Source organism: Asterias rubens, chromosome 1 (genome assembly GCF_902459465.1).
Source record: "Asterias rubens chromosome 1, eAstRub1.3, whole genome shotgun sequence".
In the NCBI taxonomy this organism is placed as follows: Eukaryota; Metazoa; Echinodermata; class Asteroidea; order Forcipulatida; family Asteriidae; genus Asterias; species Asterias rubens.
This window is the reverse complement of record NC_047062.1, coordinates 32,928,739-32,946,472: the sequence shown is the minus strand read 5'-3', so window position 1 is coordinate 32,946,472 and position 17,734 is coordinate 32,928,739. Positions and strand designations below refer to the sequence as shown.

At 41.3% G+C, this 17,734-nt stretch overlaps 1 protein-coding gene across 1 annotated transcript; it reads right to left on the bottom strand.

The window, feature by feature from the left end:
• Positions 1-132: 132 nt before the first annotated feature.
• LOC117300529 (ubiquinone biosynthesis monooxygenase COQ6, mitochondrial-like) lies at positions 133-17,608 on the bottom strand. Its single transcript, XM_033784222.1, has 11 exons — positions 17,408-17,608; positions 15,134-15,380; positions 12,284-12,424; positions 11,393-11,625; positions 8,368-8,455; positions 7,676-7,779; positions 7,282-7,344; positions 5,953-6,060; positions 3,005-3,207; positions 2,436-2,551; positions 133-1,227 (listed from the first exon to the last, which is right to left on the bottom strand). The coding sequence occupies exons 1-11, from the start codon at positions 17,483-17,485 to the stop codon at positions 1,028-1,030; spliced, it is 1,581 nt and encodes a 526-aa protein (XP_033640113.1). The 5' UTR covers positions 17,486-17,608; the 3' UTR covers positions 133-1,027.
• Between the last annotated feature and the right edge of the window lie 126 nt (positions 17,609-17,734).

Here is a 17,734-nt window from a genome sequence, read left to right as displayed (position 1 = left end):
CCTCAAGTGCCCCCAATCGATACCCCTGCCCCATCGAGTGCCCCCGGCCCAATCAATGTCCCTGCCCCTCTATCTATTACAGGGTTAAAATAATTACTCACAAAAACAAGCCACGATATATATTTATTGGAATTTTATTCTGACCTCTGAAAACACAGAGTGAAAGTTATATAGTTGTACAGTTATCAAGATCCAAGTTAACAAAATCTTGCGAAGGGCCATACAAAAGCATTGCATAACAGAAATATTTTACACTATACAAATTGTGTTACCAACTGAAAATCATTTTTTATCAGAGAGTGTAAGTCATGTATTTTGATGGGCTTAAATAATTCTGCAGTAAGGAAGAGCCATAAAATTAGGCCTTGATGGTCACATGACTAATGATATACATGAAGTCCACTTAGGAAGGCGCCACTTACACAGACATTAAGTAACAGGCCAATAGGTTGTCAATTAAGCCACTAAATCGGTCATAGAAATAATGATTTGGGAATGATTAGCGCGGAGCGCTGTAACTCGCAGCACCATGCAGCTGTAGCTGTATAATCCCTAGGGAGCTGAGATGGTTTAAGGAATTAAACCCAGGCCCAGTGACTAGGGGTTATAATGTCAGAAGCATTTTGATAAGCCCTTCAGGCTGTGATAAAGCGCTAAATGAAAATTGATGGTTATTATTCATATTATTAGCATGGATATTGAGTGACCGGTCACCCACTCATCATTTGTCGACCAGTATTTTTTTCAGTATTCCAATATCACCAAAGATTGCCTCACCAGCATGGATACTGCTTGAGTGATTGGTCACTCAGTCATCATTTGAGCCAGCTTTAACCGTAACCATATTTTGATCATGATGAGAGTGAAGTCATATAGCAGTAACTAGGTTACACTGCCCTCTGTTGTTCACTCCAAACAGAGTCATACATCTCATGGCTGTCATCTCATGCCAGTCCAAATTAAATGTCAAGACTATAAAGTCCGCAAATGCGTCTATAGTTTACACTCTTTGACATTCAACCTTAAGTCATCTTCCAGTGGCCAGTGAAATAATCTGCTGCTTTAAAGGTTCCAAAGCATTGGTAGCCTGTAGTCCCAGACTTCTTGCTATCACTACTGCAGGATTGTCTGTTGAGTAAAGGCGTTTCAGGCTATCAATGGCCGCTACTACCGGGATGATATTTCTCTGTCTGCTAGTCTCATACTCTAGGAGGTGAGATTGACATCCTGTGATTAAGAAGGATCGACAATAATGGGTTATTCAAAAAGTAACACTGGCAACTTGTGTAATGCCACGGACAATACCACGGACAATTGGTTGACCCAATTCACCTGACGTCATCATTAGAATAATCTTGAATGCTCCAATTTTGTGGCCATTGTCACTGTGAGTTATTCAGTGAAGTGTGCATTTTAGGCGACGCGGCGATTTCATGTAAACCTGTTGACCACCAATAGAGCGTGGCTTACTCTCAGATGTAATCAGCTTTGTGTCTATGTCTAATAACCGATGTTTTATGCGAAACACATGGACATGTAGCTATAACTCTCCTACTGTCTGACCATTCAAAATCATCTACTGTGGTTTTGAATAAGGAAATAAAAGAGAAGGCGTTTAGGTCTTTAATGGCTGCTCTAAACCAGCAAGATCTTGGTCGTGGGATAAAAGACTGAGACATTTATTGTCACCACCCTGCAGGGTCGTGGCTAAGCGCTAAAGAACTGAGTCGACGGTGATGTCCCTTATTGCATGGCCACAACCATTTGAGACTGAGTCACTACTCTGTTGTTCCCATTAATATGTGGCCATTTTATTAAACAGCGTAGTAATGAGGAAAAATTGTAAAACATTTCTGCTGGTAGGCTTCAATTTTAAATTTATGTTATGTCCTCAGGCTCTGCTCGTGAAGGGTCCAACTGCATGTGACGCTCAACAGTTGTACCTTATAACAATAATTTGAGAGGCTAATCATCCTTACTCGCAGCTAAGAGCTGAATTGCCAAGGACGCCACTAAAGAGGCAGGCATGCAAGGGTGCCTTTGCCAGCCAGCCACATCAACCAATTATGACAAGGAAGCACAGCAGAGATCAAAAGTGTTTGATTTTACCCGTAGGGAGGAAACCAGGCGGTCAGGCAAACCCTTGAGGCACAGCAGAGAACCAACGCACAACTCAACTCACATATAGCCCTGGCCGGGAATCAAACCAGGGTCACCTTGGTGAGAGGCGAGCACTTAATGCACAAGCCAACCATTCCCCCAAAATTGATTGCCTTTACTAGATTACCTTCAAGTAAACTAGCACATGCCTAAACTCATTGAAGGGCTTCTAGTGCACCAACACGCATATGGGTATGGGAGGACTATTTGTGAAAATCACCGTCGAATAAGGACATTGAAGAGTTTAGAGTTTAAAGTATCAAGTTTGCCCTTACCCAAATCTTTGCCCATAGAAGCAGCAGTTACCAGTGTGTCTCTGAGACAAGCTACATCCCCAAAGCCAAGGTTGACTCCTTGACCAGCCATGGGATGAACACGATGAGCCGCATCACTAGAGAACGAGAAGGAGGAATAAATATGAAAACAAAATTGTAACTTTATTGTTGGCTCAGGGCTTTGTCACACAAGACAATTTACAGACAACCAGTTCCAGGCATCTGGTTGGAAAGATATGTGTTTAATATAATAATTCACACAAAATTGCATCGAAATTGCACGGTTTTCCTCATACATCGTGAACTAACACAGCACGCCATTTTATGGAGTCAAATTTTTGACTCCACAAAATGCCTTACCATGTTAGTTCGCAAAGTAAAAGGAAAACCGTGCAATTTCGAGGCATTTTTGTTTGGAACATTATATTCTACTAATAAAACATCTTTCAAACCATAATCATGCACTTTAAAACAAACGTATTAACAAACGGTTATAACAAACGGTTTTCAAACGCTGCTCATAGACCAACTCGCCCAATCCAAAGCAACATGTCCCTTTAACAACTTACCCAATAAGAGCAACACGTGGCTTGACGTAGTGGGAAGCATGACCAAGAGATAGAGGGAACTTGGCCCTACTGCCTGATGAGATGCTGGCTACACTAGGGGGCAACTGTCTGACCGCTGACCCAGAGGGCTTGACCACTGATAAGACACTGTTGAAAAGCTGACCAGCAGTTGTAGCAGCTTCAATTTTCATACTGTCATCCCACTGGTGAAATGAAATGAAATGAATTTAACTACTGAAATCAGTTTATTTTCAGGTACAAACAGGAGAGGGCAAGTCTACAGATGAATCAAGAGACCCACAGAATGACAACCAACTACAGACAGGATTAAAAACAAGACAACAGATGGATTGAGAGACAAAAACAGATGGACCATGACACTGACAGAATGATACCCAAGTACAAACAGGAGAGGGCAAGACAACAGATGGACTAAGAGACAACAGAGGGAGCTAGAGCCTCACAGAATGATATCCAGGTACAAACAGGAGAGGGCAAGACAACAGATGGACTAAGAGACAACAGAGGGAGCTAGAGCCTCACAGAATGATATCCAGGTACTAACAGGGGAAGGCAAGACAACAGATGGACTAAGAGACACGAGGGAGCTAGAGCCTCACAGAATGATATCCAGGTACTAACAAGGGAAGGCAAGACAACAGATGGACTAAGAGACAACAGAGGGAGCTAGAGCCTCACAGAATGATATCCAGGTACTAACAGGGGAAGGCAAGACAACAGATGGACTAAGAGACAACAGAGGGAGCTAGAGCCTCACAGAATGATATCCAAGTACTAACAGGGGAAGGCAAGACAACAGATGGACTAAGAGACAACAGAGGGAGCTAGAGCCTCACAGAATGATATCCAGGTACTAACAGGGGAAGGCAAGACAACAGATGGACTAAGAGACAACAGAGGGAGCTAGAGCCTCACAGAATGATACCAAAGTACAAACAGGAGAGGGTAAGACAACAGATGGACTAAGAGACAACAGAGGGAGCTAGAGCCTCACAGAATGATATCCAGGTACTAACAGGGGAAGGCAAGACAACAGATGGACTAAGAGACAACAGAGAGAGCTAGATCCTCACAGAATGATATCCAGGTACTAACAGGGGAAGGCAAGACAACAGATGGACTAAGAGACACGAGGGAGCTAGAGCCTCACAGAATGATATCCAGGTACTAACAAGGGAAGGCAAGACAACAGATGGACTAAGAGACAACAGAGGGAGCTAGAGCCTCACAGAATGATATCCAGGTACTAACAGGGGAAGGCAAGACAACAGATGGACTAAGAGACAACAGAGGGAGCTAGAGCCTCACAGAATGATATACAGGTACTAACAGGGGAAGGCAAGACAACAGATGGACTAAGAGACAACAGAGGGAGCTAGAGCCTCACAGAATGATATCCAGGTACTAACAAGGGAAGGCAAGACAACAGATGGACTAAGAGACAACAGAGGGAGCTAGAGCCTCACAGAATGATATCCAGGTACTAACAGGGGAAGGCAAGACAACAGATGGACTAAGAGACAACAGAGGGAGCTAGAGCCTCACAGAATGATATCCAGGTACTAACAGGGGAAGGCAAGACAACAGATGGACTAAGAGACAACAGAGGGAGCTAGAGCCTCACAGAATGATATCCAGGTACTAACAGGGGAAGGCAAGACAACAGATGGACTAAGAGACAACAGAGGGAGCTAGAGCCTCACAGAATGATACCAAAGTACAAACAGGAGAGGGTAAGACAACAGATGGACTAAGAGACAACAGAGGGAGCTAGAGCCTCACAGAATGATATCCAGGTACTAACAGGGGAAGGCAAGACAACAGATGGACTAAGAGACAACAGAGGGAGCTAGAGCCTCACAGAATGATATCCAGGTACTAACAGGGGAAGGCAAGACAACAGATGGACTAAGAGACACGAGGGAGCTAGATCCTCACAGAATGATATCCAGGTACTAACAGGGGAAGGCAAGACAACAGATGGACTAAGAGACACGAGGGAGCTAGAGCCTCACAGAATGATATCCAGGTACTAACAAGGGAAGGCAAGACAACAGATGGACTAAGAGACAACAGAGGGAGCTAGAGCCTCACAGAATGATATCCAGGTACTAACAGGGGAAGGCAAGACAACAGATGGACTAAGAGACAACAGAGGGAGCTAGAGCCTCACAGAATGATATACAGGTACTAACAGGGGAAGGCAAGACAACAGATGGACTAAGAGACAACAGAGGGAGCTAGAGCCTCACAGAATGATATCCAGGTACTAACAAGGGAAGGCAAGACAACAGATGGACTAAGAGACAACAGAGGGAGCTAGAGCCTCACAGAATGATATCCAGGTACTAACAGGGGAAGGCAAGACAACAGATGGACTAAGAGACAACAGAGGGAGCTAGAGCCTCACAGAATGATATCCAGGTACTAACAAGGGAAGGCAAGACAACAGATGGACTAAGAGACAACAGAGGGAGCTAGAGCCTCACAGAATGATATCCAGGTACTAACAGGGGAAGGCAAGACAACAGATGGACTAAGAGACAACAGAGGGAGCTAGAGCCTCACAGAATGATATCCAGGTACTAACAGGGGAAGGCAAGACAACAGATGGACTAAGAGACAACAGAGAGAGCTAGATCCTCACAGAATGATATACAGGTACTAACAGGGGAAGGCAAGACAACAGATGGACTAAGAGACAACAGAGTAGGCTAGAGCCTCACAGAATGATATCCAGGTACTAACAGGGGAAGGCAAGACAACATTTGGACAACGACACCCAACAGAATGACACTCAAAGACAGACAGGAGAAATGAGACAAAAGATGGACCACAAGACTCACACAATGGCATCCAAGTATATCCGGGACAAAGTAAGCCAAAGATAAACAAAGTTTAAATAAACTCAAAAACAATTTACTTACAAAAGCGTTGTTGACTTCATCCACAAACTGTTCCTCGTTCATGAGTATCAAAGATTCTGCCTCACTGTGATTGGTTGACCACACTAGGGAACTTAACTCATTGGTCAGCTGTGAGAAGATATTTGCATAATATATATTAATATTTGCACAATATATATGTTAATATTTATAATAATGAATAGGGTAGATGGCCTTAGCTTTCGATCAGCACCGGACCTTCTTCAGAGGCATAAAACAAGTACAAACAAATACACATCCATTTTACAGAATGATATCATAAAAATACTCAGTCATTATGTAACAAGTGTCCCAAAGCACTCATTATCTCTTTTTAAAAGTATTCAGACCCATTGTAAACATACATGTAGCACCACGTACAAAGTGCTGTGGCGCAAACTTAACAAAGCCAACCAAGACAGAAACACCAGGGCAAGCCCCTTGTCCTAACATTAACTGTTACTCCTCAAAGTTGAAATCAGATTAAACTAGGAGGAATATCGTGTCTATAATACCAAGTCAAATCCTCAAGTGGCATGTTGCGGCCGAGCGACCAAGTGCTCTGGTGTGCCTGATCAGCAGAGTGTGGGCAAGATGCTTTACCATGAGGTGTCATGGCCGAGCGGATAAGAGCACCGAACTCAAGCTCTGGTGTTTCTGTTGAGTCTAGTGTGGGTTCGAATCCCGGTCGTGACACTTGTGTCCCTGAGCAAGACACTCAACTATAATTGCTTCTCTCCACCCAGAGGTAAATGGGTACCTGTGAGGGCAGTGATGGTTCTCGTGATTTATTTAGCCGTGTAGCGCATTTGTTGCACGAGGCTGTATATTCCCCAGGGAGGTGAGATGGTTTACGGTACAAATTAAATGGCCCAGTGACCCGGGTAAAGTAGTAGGTGGCGCTTTGAGACGTCCTTTGGGTGTGAAAAGGGCTATATACAAACTAACTATTATTATTATCAATATAAACCACAAGGGAAACTGACTGGGTAAGTTTGAAATGATTTTGGGGGTTGAACAAAGAATTGACTAGGTCGTTGGTTCGAATCCCACTCTAGTCAATTCTTTATTCAACCCAAAAAATATTATTATTATCATTACCATAATTGCTTTGTCCTTTGTTCTGTGTACTAGGATTGGAAGTTTACATATAGGAACACAGAGCACTTTTCATGAAAGAGTAGGGCTTAAGCTAATGTTTATGGTTCACATAGCAAGCCCCCTTGCTTAAAGGTTTCCTCAGGGTTGCAAGCTACAGTGATTAAACTCACTAATGAGGCATCCTTGGTTTCATTACCAGAAATATACCATCATAAAAATAATGTCACTTACAGGTAACATAGCTATAGGTCCAGTTGGTAAAAACCTCTGCCAAGCTACAACATTGTCTGTCGACTGAAAAAAATAAATACAAAACAAAACATAAAAACAAGAGTAATATAATCGGGTTTTAATTTGGTGGAATTACAGTAGATATGTTGCTATAGCAACACATTTATCTTATTGGATTGCACTTTCCAGTTCCATCACTGACCAAGGTCACTGTGTGATAAAGTGGGCGCACATGTTCAGACGTTTCGCAATTACTTAAAATGAAGTTGATGAGGTGAGTGTGATTGTAGAAAAAAAAGCAAAATAACGTAGCAGCTGGTATACCCTGTTTAATCCTCCGACTCATGGTCACTAGTGTGTTAAATTCACTGGTGTAAGGCTCATGAATGCCTACCTCTGATAGACGGAGGGTAGCTACCACTGCTGATTGGTCATACTGCCATTGTATCATTGGAACATCACTCAGTGTTCTTATTAAGGAGTTTGGACCGTCCGCACCTGAAAACAACAAATTGACAAATAATGAAAAGGCAATATTTAATGAGCCATTTTTCAAGTCCATATAACTCCAGTAGCATTCATTCAACTGCAGTTTTAAATTTATTTTTACCCTAACACATGATGTGTATTAAATGATTTGTGTCTTTATTGTCTCGTATAACCTGAGGTATGTACATAGGGCAGTTAGACTGTTGGTCTTCCTTAATAAAAACAATAATATTATGCCTGACAAGTTTAAAGGCAGTGGACACTATTGGTAATTACTCAAAATACTTATTAGCATAAAACCTTACTTGGTGACGAGTAATCGGGAGAGGTTGATCGTATAAAACATTGTGAGAATGTTATTTTCCACGAATTTGATTTCCAGACCTCAAAATCTCGAAATCGAGCATCTGTAAGCAAACAACTTAGTAGTGTGATAAGGGTGTATTTCTTTCATAGTTATCTCGCAACTTCGACGACCAATGGAGCTCAAATTTTCACAGGTTTGTTATTTTATGCAATGTTGAGATACACCTAGTGAGAAGACTGGTCGTTGAAAATTACCAATAGTGTTCAGTGTCTTTAACATCAAAATCTCACCGATAAGGAGTCTTGTCTTAATGCTTTTGCCGTTTGCTAATTTAATCTGAACCCAGCTCTCTTGCTCAGGCACATTCTGACTGGGCACCTAAAAATAAGAAAAACATCCTTAATCAATGTTCAGTGATGACAGATGAAGTCATTATAGAATGAAGCAAACATGATGACCACAATTTCAGTTTGTTTGATTTTTCAAGAGACAATGTTTTTTGCAATGTTGAATGTTTGTAAATATATTCTCTTCAACTCATTCAGCCTGAAAAGAGGTGCACCAAAAGGGGAAGATGGGGTGCTTCAAATTTATTTGACTATAGTTGTTAGAGAGACAGGTTAGCTGGGATGGATTTCACAAAGAGTTAGTACTACGGTAGTTATATCTTGATTTAGGACAAGTTACTCATCCTAACTTAGGACTTGCTGTACGTTTTTAATATCTCTTAGGATTAGTCCTAAATTAGGACTAGTCCAAAAACCAAAAACCAAAAACAACCCCCAAACCAAACAAAAAAATCAAACAATACTAAAAAGCAACACGCCCGCAACGCCTTAGAGATGTAAAGCAAGTCTCGCTTCATCAACTATCTCATTTATATTGCTAAGTAATCAAACTGTGATAGGCTCATAGTCCACCATTGTCCGTTAATCCATAAAGTGCTGGTTGGTTAGGCAGAAATATTATCCTGCAGCATTCTGGGCTCGTTCCCATAGCAAGTCGCCATGACAACCAAAATACTAAACAGTACCAGTCAATCAGAAGTTCACCTTAGAGAACTATCCCTAAGGGTCTGTAGAATTGGTATCTGGACATCAAAATACATTTATTTCTGTATAACTTCTAACAAATGATACCAAAGTGTCTTTCCTCAGAACATACAGAAAACATACAGAAAACGTTTTAATCTTTCACATTTATCTGATCCAGTCTCTAAAACACTCAGATATTTCACTTTTGAATTTATTCAGAAAAAATTACATAATGACAGCCTTCATTTTGTTATTACTATCCTTTGTTCCCCTCCCATGTCAGACATTTGTGCCCATTAAATGAAATTATCCTTGTACGTAAAAGTTAAGACCAACATGCAGTAAACATGACATAAACATGGCTGTACGCTCGTCTCAGAACGCTAACCGTACATACATGTAACATACATTATGTGTATTATGTTCCCCCATTCAATGTACACGTATCAATGTAATCAATTCATTATAAGTAAAGGGCAGACGTCAATGAGATTAAAAATCCCTCCAGCCCGCATTCCATTAATTATTAATTTAGCCGACAATTATCATTAATGTTTCATGATTGAAATTACACCAAGCAATTTACTTCAATAATTAGCAGTCTGAAAAACAGGGCAAAGTACTTAGGACTCAATACACTTATTATTGAATACAGAGGAGACACAACTGTGGCTGCAGTGAAACTCGCAGAGGGCACATGACCCTTTTGATGTAATTTGGAAAGAAGAAAGAAAAAAAAAAGCTTCATGATGGAAATTGCACAGAGCAATTTCCTTCAATAATTAGCGGTCTGAAAAAAAAAAACAGTGCAGAGTACTAAGGTTTTAATGCACTTAGTGGAAACACAACTATGACTACAGTTAAATTCACAGAGGAAAAATTATCCTTTTCCATGGAAATTTTGTACACAATTTGGAAGAAAAATGCAAAAGAAAAATCTGAATTTTTGATGAACATTGTGACAATATAAATATGTTACATAGAAGCACCGGGATGGTGTCATGGCGGAGTGGTTTAAGTTCTTTTTACACTGTATCTTTTATCCCAGTGAAACCAGCACTGGGGAGGCACAAAGGCTTTGTTTAACCCCCCAAGTTACCCCAACCCACTTTCACACTGTGTCCCTATTTACACTGTATCTTTTATCCCAGTGAAACCAGCACTGGGGAGGCACAAAGGCTTTGTTTAACCCCCCCGAGTTACCCCAACCCACTTTCACACTGTGTCCCTATTTACACTGTATCTTTTATCCCAGTGAAACCAGCACTGGGGAGGCACAAAGGCTTTGTTTAACCCCCCGAGTTACCCCAACCCACTTTCACACTGTGTCCCTATTTACACTGTATCTTTTATCCCAGTGAAACCAGCACTGGGGAGGCACAAAGGCTTTGTTTAACCCCCCGAGTTACCCCAACCCACTTTCACACTGTGTCCCTATTTACACTGTATCTTTTATCCCAGTGAAACCAGCACTGGGGAGGCACAAAGGCTTTGTTTAACCCCCCGAGTTACCCCAACCCACTTTCACACTGTGTCCCTATTTACACTGTATCTTTTATCCCAGTGAAACCAGCACTGGGGAGGCACAAAGGCTTTGTTTAACCCCCCGAGTTACCCCAACCCACTTTCACACTGTGTCCCTATTCGTCGGCGCTCCGATTGCACTGGTGAATACCCCAGGGTTTTACCGCTTACCCCTTTGAGACCCAAAGCAGGGTGGCTACTCCTCGGGGTATGCTCATTTGCCCAGGGCAAATAGTGTAACAAAGGCAACCCCGGGGAAAACGAGTAGTGTGAAAAAGGCTTCTAAGAGCATTAAATCCAAGCTCTGGTGGTTAAGTTATAGGTTAGAATCCCAGTCATGACACTTGTGTCATTGAGCAAGTCGCAGGATTCAAACCAACACTCTGCTGCTGACAACACCAGGGCCTAATTTCATAGAACTGCTTAACGGTAAGCAAATTGTTGAGCTTACTGTAGAAAATGTTTCTAAAGTGCAAGCGTGTTTCAAAGGTTAGTAAGAAAATTAGGCGGCCATCGTGCGCGTTCCCATGGATTTGTATTGTTAGGTCATTAATTTTTGTGCAATAAGCACTGGAAGGTTAGCATGCCCTTTCGTTTGCTGATGGTTAGCAGCTCTCTAAAATAGAAATCATGCAGTAAGCACAAAATCGGCCGCTAAGCAGCTCTATGAAACTTGGCTCTGAGCTTTGGTCCGGTGACCTCGAGACTGCTTGGCTACACTGCGCTATTGGTGGATGTGTAACAAGTAAATAAGTACCTTAATATCTTGGACTGTGCAGTTATACTGGATCTTGACTCTATTCACAAGTTTCTCTAGTTGTCTACTCAGTGCATCTACAGTCACATCATTCTCAACGATGTAAGCGAGTTCTTGAGACGTCTCTTCCTGATTCCTGAATGAGATTGAGGAGTCTGAGCAAGCGTCCAATACCTGCATGCTACGTATCGGTTGGACTCGGTGATTCACCATATGGGTCCATGCCCCGATACCTGCAGTAATCAAAGTGGAACACTGGACTTAACATCTAGGCAATATTACTCATTATAATTATTGACATTTTAAAGGTCTTTTAAAAATGTTCTCCAAGACTTAGTTTTAGGAAAAAAAAACAATGGGTGTGATCCCTGGCTACACGGCAGATGATGGTTGTATGGCTTCTGACTGGCACCCCCGACCAAAGATATTGACAAAATAGGAAGACCAACATAGGGCTTGATAGCGCAGCTGGCACGTTAACCCAGAGTTGTAGGTTCAAACCCCCTCATTGTCAATTTGTCTTTGTTCAACCCCAAATCAATTTCATGCTTCATGCCTTAACCAGGCCTCAACTCCAAACTGGGTTTATTTGCTCATCAAATAGATGAAAAGAAGAGCTTTCAAACACCTATGTACCCATAATAAATGCATCTTACAGCATTAATCTAATGTTAAAGACATCAAATCACGCTATTATTATGGCAGGATGTTTTGGTTGTCTTTCAGGAGTGCGTTTTCGCAGTTAACTGTTTCAGTTGAACTTGCTAATTGGTTGATCATTAACCATTGACCAAAACAGTTATTGGTTACGGGTGCGAAAACACATCCCTGTGTTATCTGAAAACTGTCTGATTTTGCTGCAAAGTGGCAGAAATATCATAATAATCTTACTTGTGAGTAAGTCAATGGAGCCATGGTTGAGAGCACACACTCTATTGCTGTACTCATCAGGAAGATCATCTGGTAATGGCTGGAGTGGATTGCTTCCTTCTATCATTAAGATCTTATAATGATCAAGATCTGCCTCTAGACCTGTAAGACAAATACAAAATATCAGTGAGACCAATTATGAGACCTTAGCAAATGAACTAGTTTCACTAGTCATCCTCAGAACGAGGCACCACCAGTCGGTTGGTGGCACTGTTTCCTGCTACGGCCACTGGATGGTGGTTTGGCCGCAGGTGTCCTCCCCGTGGTGGAACTTGGGGTATAACCAATTAAGAACTCACTCACCGGAACTGAAGTTAATAACGAGAAGTCCTCTCGATCCACTGCGTGAAAGGAGTAATCCCTGCCAATTTCTTACCTTTTGCCCAGGGCCCAATTTCATAGTTTAGGCAAAAATTCTGCTTGACTAATTTCTTTGCTAAGCAAAATTTAAGTGGAGAACCAGATTCAACAATGTGTAAACATTATTGAATTATAGTTGGTACCCAGTTTTTACTCAGCAATTTTTGCCTGTGCTTAGCACATTTTTGTGCTTATAGGCTTGATGAAATTTGGGCCCATTTAATAGTTAAGCAGGACAGTACTTTTCAGAACTAATAAGTAGAATATATAGCAAGACAAGTGCTCAAAAGAATATAATTGACCCAGCAAGTAGATACTTATGTTACCGCAAACCAATACACTGATACCTCACCATGCAATGCCTGAAATCCACTTATTCTATTAGCACTAAAAACTCGGGCAATCAGCCTGGACTGAAAACTCAATCCTCATAGTGCCCCTTGTGTGATTTGAACCTCGGCCCTAGAGGTGAAAGTCAAGGAAAGAAACTACTACGCCAACCTGACCGCTAGACCCGACTGTTTATTTGGTCTCTTCTGTAAACCAACCCACAAGAATTATTTCTGGGATACCTCACGCAATGAGGTAGGGACTGAAACCAAATCCACTTAGTGCCCCTGGAGGGATGCGAACCTTGGTCTTAGAGGTCAAAGGCAAGGAAAGAGACTGTACAGCACCAAGCTGACTGCCCCACCCGACGGTTTGTTCAATCTCTTCTGAAAACCAACCCACAAGAATTATTACTGGGAAACCTAATGCAATGAGGTAGGGACCGAAAACCCAATCCACATAGTGTCCTTGTGTGACTTCAACCCTGGTCTCTGTGATGGAAGTCAATGAAAGAAAATACTCTGCCGACCTTACCGCTCGACCCGACTGCTTGTTTGGTATCTTCTGTAAACCAACCAACAAGAGTTGTTCCTGGGAAACCTCATGCCATGAGGAAGGGACTGCAAACCTAATCCACATAGTGTCCTGGTGGGATTTGAACCTCGGCCCTAGAGGTGGAAGGCAAGGTAAGCAACTACTACTGCCAACCTGACCCCTCGACCCGACTGTTTGTTTTGTTTCTGAAAACCAACCACTGTATCCTTTTTGTGTGTGGTTTAACAACCTGGGGTTACAGTGAGTGACTCTCCATTTGTGCTCAGGTGGTTGCATGAAGGACAAACCACCTCAAACATTTTAACCAGAATGGAAAACACATCAAGTGTTCGATCAAGCACGCTAGGTTATGTTTATTTATAGCAGATAAGGTTTGCTACAATAATTTGGCAAGTTCTGCTTCAAGGGTAGATAGATCTATTTCATCATTGTAGGGTAGAATCTTCAGATCACACACTGTTTTTTTTTCTTCAACATAATGCAGGGGTGAGAGTCATTACTAACAAAAAAGTCTGAAACTTGGATACAAATTTAAAGGCATACTGAAATGATGCCATTTCTACCATTTGGTAACCCCTGGGGTTATAGATTCCAAGGAGCTTTTGGAAACAGTTGTAGTATAGCACAATTGCTAGTCTCGGCTGGACAAAAGTGTAGAGGACGAACATCTTACAAGGTTAGCAGCTGACTCAAGACTGCCTCGTGGCTGGCCCCAGCCACTGACACGCTTGGGTTACTTTATTATATTCAATACATAATAACTACGACATACTTACTACTGTACAACACTACACAGTGAAATATTGTCTGATTTTCTTCACCAGGCCAACATAAAGTCTGAATTGAGCCAAAAGTCTGAACAATCTCATCCCTGATAATGCTAATTTTAGGCAAAAAGAAAGATACAATAAAAGTCACATATGAAAGTTTTAGCTAAAAAGTGTCTACTTGAAAACAGCAAAAAATAATATCATTATTTTTACATAAACATCTTCATGCAAATTAAGCAAGGTGAAAGCGTACTTTGAAGGGAATCCTTCTCAAAATAGATGCAATCAACATCTGCAGAGCTTATACCACCAAGTACATTTTTATGGTCATTACTTTTCAGAATAGTTTTCAAAAGAACATTTATTCTTAGAGTTACCAATCTACCTTTAAGGAATCTGAATATTCAGATATGGTCCAAACTATTACAGGATAATTACAGAATTTGAATTAGTTGCTTTTGACCAGGCACAGTAGTCTAGTCAAGATACATTGTTCTAGAATGACAATGTAGGGGTTATGGGTTTAAATGTCATACAAGTAGTACGCCTGTGGATTTTTATCTGTATGGCTACAGAATTACTGAGAATACAAAGCCCACAGGTTTGAAGGTGAACAACAAATATTAATCTGTACCCTTGACCCAAGATATTACACTACACTTACATGACTTAGCGTTTTATTAAATTTGTTCTGATCATTTTCTAAAAACAAGTACATAAATCAAATCATAAAGCAAATAATTTAGAAATGTAGTGTTCGTGAAAAACACTCAAGTCACCCTCAGCTACAACTCACCCAGTGCACATGCCATAGCACGTCCTGTCATACCGCCACCAGCAATAACGATATCATAAAATGGTATCGCCCCCTCCTCATCTCCCTTTCGTTCAGCTCCCCTCCCACCCTCAGTTCTACTCCTGTCTCCATTGTCTGCTTGACTACACACACACCTTGAGATGGAGGAAACTGATGACCAGGTTGGCAAACGGTTCGGGTGATTCTGAAGGCATTGAGGTCTTAGCGATGGAACACGTGATGAAACCTGTCAAGGAATGAAGTCAAGAGTTCAATGAACTAAATAAAAGAAATAATAATAATAACAAATTCTTATATAGTGCATTTCACAATAACCGTATCAATGCGCTTTACAGTAGTGCCCAGGGGTCGATTTCACAAAGGTAGTCCTAACTTAGGACTAGTCCTAAGCAATGCTACAAGAGATAGGACTGGTCCTAAGTTAGGACCAGTAACTCATCCTAACATAGGACTGGTCCTATCTCTTAGCATTGCCTAGGACTAGTCCTAAGTTATGACTACCTTTGTGAAATCCACCCCTGGTCATAGGGCCAATAACATCCCTGTATGTTCTCAGCTACCTGGGGAGTATACAGCCCTGAGCTGCCTGTAAGGCGCTTGTGGCTTTTTCATACACAATATCAACCTCTACCCTCGCAGGTACTCATTTATACCCCTTGGTGAAGAGAAGCAATTATAGTAAAGTATCTTGCTCAATGACACAAGTGTCACGACCGGGATACGAACCCACATGCGCACAAGTCTTCAAAAGCAAGTCAATCCAGGATGTCACAACAGAGGCAACAATTTCCATTTTATTAAAAAACAAAAATGTTGAATCCAAGGATAAAATGAACAACTCTGAACCCATCAGCAGGACACAAGGAATATGTGAGTGAAGCTACAGCTTCCTCAATTTGTGTACCAATGTTTTCACAATGGTACAGGACCATTATACCCTGGACTCGTACGCGTTGTACATGTATGCAAGAGAGGAGTCCAACCTGGGCTGCCTCTTACCTAGTCCCATAAATTGTGCCAAAACGCTGGATTCCCTCTGCTTCTTGGCCCCACACCTAAGTGCCTTACATTTTTATGCCAAGATTTTTCACCCAGTTGTCACACATAAAGTGATAACTGGGTGGTGGCGAGCACTTAACTCGAAAATGTTTTGCTTGTTTTGTTATAATTTTATTAACAGGAGATGACAATCGCTTTATAAAAGTCGTCTGTGCCATGATGTTTCCCGATCATGAGGGTTCAGACAGTCTGACAACACGACGGGTCCAACAACTCGACCAGGCAGACAACTTGATGGCTGGCACAGTCTCCACCCTCACAGTCTCCAGCAGCTCGCTTCACCACAAATAATTACATTAGAACGCCAGGTACAGTCACCAGTATACTAGAAGAACTTAGCTGGAAACCACTAGAAATAAGAAGGAAAGCTAGAAGACTAGCTATGTTTTACAAACTCGTCAATAACTTAGTTGAAATCCCTCTTCAAGACTTTGCTCAACATTCCACTCGACCCTCCAGAAAACACAATCTCCAATTTCATCAACTTCGTCACTCATTCAAAATCTACAGCAACAGTTTTTTTCCGACCACCATCAAGGACTGGAACGCCTTACCCGGTAGTGTGATTTCCAGCAACTTATTAGATATCTTCAAAGACAATCTCGCTAGGCACTTCAAAAATTAAGCCATCCCATCCACACAATGCATAAAGCTGGTGTGATGTGTCTTTATACATTTTTTTTGCCGGCTCAACAATATACAGATAGAACTGAAATTTGTTTTATTAATATCTAAAAATTTGAGCTTGATTGGTCGTCCGAGTAGCGAGATAACTATGAAAGAAAAAACACCGGGGCCTTGTCACACGAAGTTGTGTGCTTTCAGATGCTTGATTTCAGAACCTCAAATTCTAAACTTGAGGTCTCAAAATCAAATTCGTGGAAAATTTTCTTTCTCGAAAACTACTCCACTTCAGACCAGAGGGAGCCGTTTCTCACAATGTTTTATACTACCAACAACCTCTCCTCATTACTCGTTACCAAGTAAGGTTTTATGCTAATAATTATTTTGAGTAATTACCAATTGTGTCCACTTCCTTTAACTGAGCAGGATAACGAAATAACTTGCTTGTACATGTAAATAGGTTGTAAAACCTTTGTAAACATGGAAAGAACAGAAAAGTTAGACGTGTGTCATTGTCGTTTGAACTTTTAGAAATAGGAGAACAAGAAGTACTGCAAAATTTGGGCTCACCTTATTACTACGCCCACCGCTCTTTACGAGTGACAGTATGACAGCCCCCATCCGTTTACTTGCTACAGCTGACTGCATGGTTGCACTTCAGCTAAAATATAATGTAATATTGACTACAAATACAACTTTATGACACTTGGCAAGTTTTGTTGAGCGAGCAACACAACTTTCATCGCTCGCATGGAAGTTGTGTTTACAGCTTGAGAGGGTGTAACAAATCGTACTGCCTTACTATTTCGTTCTCATAAAATATACGAAACTCTTAAAAATATGTCAAAAAACACACAAATTAAATAAAAGTACACAACAAGTTAAATAAACAATTAT